Below are 5,075 nucleotides of genomic sequence, written 5' to 3'. Positions count from 1 at the left end.
GTCGAAGCGCTGGTCTCCTCGGGCAGTGGGTGGTTTCTCCTGTGTATCCCTCCTAGGACACTCGAACGAAGATTTCTCTTACTTCCTTTCTTTTTCTCCTCCTTCACTTCTCCAAGGCTTTTAAAACAAACACACAAAAAAAGCAAACCTACGCTGGTGTTGTCGTCTTTTTAAAAAATTTTGTCGTTTATTTTTTCCTTTTTTTGTTTTTGATTTTTTTATTGTTTGTTTGTTTTCGGTTTTGGTTTTTTTTTGCCTGACATCTGGGAAACCAATACCCCCCACTCTCAGAAATAACCAAAGACAATGGTTCACTGTGCAGGCTGCAAAAGGCCAATCTTGGACCGGTTTTTGTTGAATGTACTGGACAGGGCTTGGCATGTGAAGTGTGTTCAGTGCTGTGAATGTAAATGCAATTTGACAGAGAAATGCTTTTCGCGAGAAGGCAAGCTTTACTGCAAAAACGACTTCTTTCGGTAAGTACCGGACCCCCTGCCCGGAGCCGTAGCTCCTTTGCATCCATTTTTTATCTCCTTTTTTATTATTATTATTTTTGTTTGGTTTTTTTTTTTTCCTCCTTGCTCGGCGTGACCCGCAAACGCCTCTTCCCTCCCCGTGAGCACGCAAACCCCTCGCACCCGCCAGTGTTCCCCCCGGTGATGTCCCGGGGCAGACCCGGGAAGGGCCCCCCCAGGCGCCCCGTCGGGGCCCGCAGGGCGAGGCCGGGCCGTTCCCCGCGGCCACCGGCCGAGCTCGACTTCCCCGAAGTTGCCTCCGAACTATCGACCGGCGGAGCGGGAGCGGTGCGGGCCGGGCCCGGTGCGGCGCAGCTTGGCGGCTCCGTGGGCCCGGCGCCTCCCCTCAAACCGAGCCGAGGCCGCCCTGGGGGGCAGCGACCCCCGGCCGGTGAGCTGATGGAGAAGGGAAGCGGGTACTGGTGCTCGCTCGCCGCCACATCCCCCCGCGCATCCCGGAAGGCCGCGGCGCCCGGATTACCCCCGGGCTCGGAGCGGCCGCCCGCGCCCCCCGGCCCGCTCCCACCCCGGCCATCGCGGCAAAGGGCGGCTCTGGGCCGGTGACCGCAGCCCTGCCTGCCCGGCCCCGCCGTGCACCGGCACACCGCATCGCCGGCCGGTGCCCCTGGGCCCGGCTGCCGGCAACCCCCCGGCCCTCGCCGCTGCCCCCAGGGGCTCAGCCCCCCGGGTCAGTCGCTGCCCCCCGGTGCGGTGCGGATCCGTCGCTGCTCGGCCCTCGGCGCCCGGGCCGAGCCCGCACCGGCGGCTCCTGCAGGTAGTGCGTGGCCGTGCCCGGTTAATAACACAGAATAATTTCTGCTTAATGTTTATTAGAGTGTCGTTAATCAATGTGTCGGGGCGCAGAGGGGAAACCCTGGATAACGCACCCCCGGTGTTTAATGAATTCCTCAGCACTTCATCCTCTGCTCACATCGGGTGCTTTTTTTTTCTTTTTTTTTTTAAACACATCATTTCAAGCACTGGCTCGCCAGGAGGAGCGGACGCGCTGGCGGGATGCGCGGTGCCGCGGAGCATCCCTGGGCGGGCGCGGGGCCGGGGGCGCCCGGCGGGACCCCGCGGCGGGGGTGGGCGCTGCTGACCCGCTCCCCGGCCTCTCCCCGCAGGTGTTTCGGGACCAAGTGCGCGGGCTGTGCCCAAGGCATCTCCCCCAGCGACCTGGTCCGCAGGGCGCGGAGCAAAGTGTTCCACTTGAACTGTTTTACGTGTATGATGTGTAACAAGCAACTCTCAACCGGCGAGGAGCTCTACATCATAGACGAAAACAAGTTTGTCTGCAAAGAAGATTACCTAAATAACAGCAATACTGCCAAAGAAAACAGCCTGCATTCAGGTGAGGGAGCGCGGCCGGGGTGGTGCGGGGCAGGGATGTGCCAAGCCCCGGCTTCGCCGCCGGGTGGGAGCTGGTCCTCTCCCCTTTTCCTTCTCTCTTCTCTCTCCCTTCCCTTTTCCTTCTCTCTCCTCTCCCTTCCCCCTCTTCCTCCTCCTCCTCTCCCTTCTGCTCTCCCCTGGTGGTACCGCAGCCCGTCCCCCGCGGTCGGTGCCCCCCAGCCTAAGCCTGACCCGGACTGCTCTCGCCCAGCCACCACCGGCAGTGACCCCAGCCTGTCCCCGGACTCCCAAGACCCCTCCCAAGACGACGCCAAGGACTCGGAAAGCGCCAACGTCTCCGACAAGGAGACAGGCAGCAACGAGAACGACGACCAGAACCTGGGGGCCAAGCGGCGGGGCCCCCGCACCACCATCAAGGCCAAGCAGCTAGAGACTCTGAAGGCCGCCTTCGCGGCCACCCCCAAGCCCACCCGGCACATCAGGGAGCAGCTGGCGCAGGAGACCGGCCTCAACATGCGGGTCATCCAGGTACCGCCGCACCCCGGGGTGCGGGGCCGGGCGCGCAGCCCCCGCACCCCGCCCGGGGGGTCCTCGCAGTCGTGTTAACGGCACCGGCCGGCGGCGGGGGCCGAGCTGCGGGTTTCCTTTGGAGAGTCCCGAGGAAGCCGGGAATGGTTTCGGAGTTAATAACCAGAAATGTGAGGGGTTAATGGATAAATAAGAATGACAATGCGCTGGAATTATTAAAAGGTTTATAAACCCGCAGCGCTGGGGGTAATGGGGGGTTAAAGGACCATTAAAGACGAGGTTAGATTGGAGAGTCTCAGTGTGAGGGTAATTAGGAGTAATCTTGTCAGGGTAATAAGAATTAACTCAATCATTCTTGACCCGCAGCCGGCGAGCTGCGGGGAGCGCGCGGCCGCTGTCACGCGTGGGCCCGGCCCCCTCGACACACGCAGGAGGGGGGGGGGGGCCGGACATGTGGGGAGGGGGGGAATGGGGACGGGGACCCTGTGACCCGGCCCCCCGTGACCCGCGCCTGTCCCCGCCCGGCCAGGTCTGGTTCCAGAACCGGCGCTCCAAGGAGCGGCGCATGAAGCAGCTGAGCGCGCTGGGCGCCCGGCGGCACGCCTTCTTCCGCAGCCCGCGCAGGATGCGGCCGCTGGTGGACCGGCTGGAGCCCGGGGAGCTCATCCCCAACGGACCCTTCTCCTTCTACGGAGGTGGGTAACGCGCTCCCTCCGCGGCCCCCCGCCTCTCCGCCGTCCGCGGGTACCGCGCCTTGCGATGCCGGGAACCCCGCCCGTTCCCCGCACCCGGCCCCGGCAGGTCTCTTCCCCGCCTCGGCCCTGCACCGGGGAGTGCATCATCCCCTCCCCCCGGTTTGCGCCGGGGCCTGTTCCCCTCCCCCCGGTTTGCGCCGGGGGCTGCTCCCCACCGGGGTCTGTTCCCCCTCCTCTCAGCTTGCACCGGGGGCTGCTCCCCACCGGGGGCACCCCCTGTGCACCGGGGGCACCCAGGCCTCTCCGCAGCCTGGGCCAGTGCGTGGGGGTGCTGCCGCTGTGGGCCAGGGCTGTGCTGGGGGGGAACCCTCGGGGACCCGCCGGAGCCCGGCCAAGGTGTGTTCCCCGGTGGGTTCAGCAAGCTGGGGGTGGCACCGAGGTGGGCAGGGGTCCTGCCATGTGAGTGCACTCTTGTGTCTTTCCCACTCAGTGGCTCTGCCTGTGTATTACCTTCCCTCTGTCTCTCCTTGTCCACCAGATTACCAGAGCGAGTATTATGGCCCTGGAAGCAATTATGATTTCTTCCCGCAAGGACCTCCTTCATCTCAAGCTCAGACACCCGTGGATCTCCCTTTCGTGCCCTCCTCGGGGCCGTCAGGCACTCCCCTGGGGGCCATGGACCACCCTCTGCCCGGACATCACCCCTCCAGTGAGGCCCAGCGCTTCACTGACATCATGTCGCACCCCCCAGGAGACTCGCCCAGCCCCGAACCCAACCTGCCAGGGTCCTTGCACTCCATGTCCGCCGAAGTTTTTGGCCCCAGCCCTCCATTTTCTTCGATATCCGTCAACGGTGGTGCTAACTATGGCAATCACTTGTCACATCCACCAGAAATGAATGAAGCAGCTGTGTGGTAGCTTTAAAACAAACTGGGTCTAAGTAAGTGATGATCATCTAGTCTGCTTATTGTTATGGTGTACAGAAATGAATAAATATAACATCTCTCCTGCCCTAAGACAATATTACCTTGGGAACGAACTGAATCCAAAGCGCTCCAAGGCAAGCTTTGCTCTAGACCAGGACAATCTCCATGTTATGGTTGTATCAGACAAGCAAGGGGACTTTTTTGTACCGTTGACAAAGAAACTGGTGAAGCTGTACAGTAAAGTGCTGCCATACCATAGGATGGCGTAAGTTTGATTACCCTGTTGGATGTCATCCTAAGAGCCACAATCCTTAGAAACTTCTCATTTAAAAAAAAATATAAATTAATAATTGAATGAAGGAAAGGTCAAAGAAAAGGGGGAAAAAAGCTTCAAGAACTCTAGCATTCCCGGTTAAGGATGGTTCTGGCATTATGAATTTGTTTATTAATTTTTGTCTCTCAGAAAGTTCGACAACAAGAAACTCTTTTTAGCTTCAGCCATTTTCAGCCTGCTGACTATCAGGTGGGACAACTTTCTTTTTCCTTTGTTTTTGTTTTGTTTTCCAAAATAGCAAATACTAAATGTTAAGCCCTCAGCACCAACTCTTCTACCTTCACAAAGCTACACGTACAAAACCTCCTCATCATAGCAAAGGTCACCACCCAGACCTCTAACGAAAATGACTTGAAAAAAAAAAAAAAAAGCAAGCATACAAAAAGTATTCTACCTTCACAGAGAGAGAAAAGCTAAACAAAAAGACTCTATTGAACTAAAAACAGTCAACTGTTTACGTCTAATGTTAAATTCAGGAGTTCAATGTTTTACTAATAAATCCTGTTTTAGAACCTCTTGTTCAAAAGCAAAATATTTTGAGCAACCAACCAAAATAGTTCATTTTCTTTTCTGTAGATGTTATAACAGATTGCAGGGCTTGTGGTTCACTGTGCTAGTTTGTAAAAGGTGTTGTTTACAGAAGGCAAAGAAAAAAAAAACCCCACGAAACCCAGACAGTTGCCAAATAAAGTAAATATATAGCACAAATACTGTAAGGTGCTTTGCA

General features: G+C 57.6%; 1 protein-coding gene across 1 annotated transcript; it reads left to right on the top strand.

The window, feature by feature from the left end:
* Positions 1 to 271: 271 nt before the first annotated feature.
* LHX1 (LIM homeobox 1) lies at positions 272 to 4,718 on the top strand. The gene is made up of 5 exons (XM_037375170.1): positions 272 to 476; positions 1,640 to 1,866; positions 2,116 to 2,393; positions 2,923 to 3,088; positions 3,627 to 4,718. The coding sequence occupies exons 1-5, from the start codon at positions 307 to 309 to the stop codon at positions 4,004 to 4,006; spliced, it is 1,221 nt and encodes a 406-aa protein (XP_037231067.1). The 5' UTR covers positions 272 to 306; the 3' UTR covers positions 4,007 to 4,718.
* The last annotated feature ends 357 nt before the right edge of the window (positions 4,719 to 5,075 follow it).

The sequence above is a fragment of the Falco rusticolus genome, chromosome 1 (genome assembly GCF_015220075.1).
Source record: "Falco rusticolus isolate bFalRus1 chromosome 1, bFalRus1.pri, whole genome shotgun sequence".
Classification (NCBI taxonomy): Eukaryota; Metazoa; Chordata; class Aves; order Falconiformes; family Falconidae; genus Falco; species Falco rusticolus.
Note: the sequence above shows the minus strand (reverse complement) of the source record. Positions and strands in the feature narration are given on the sequence as shown.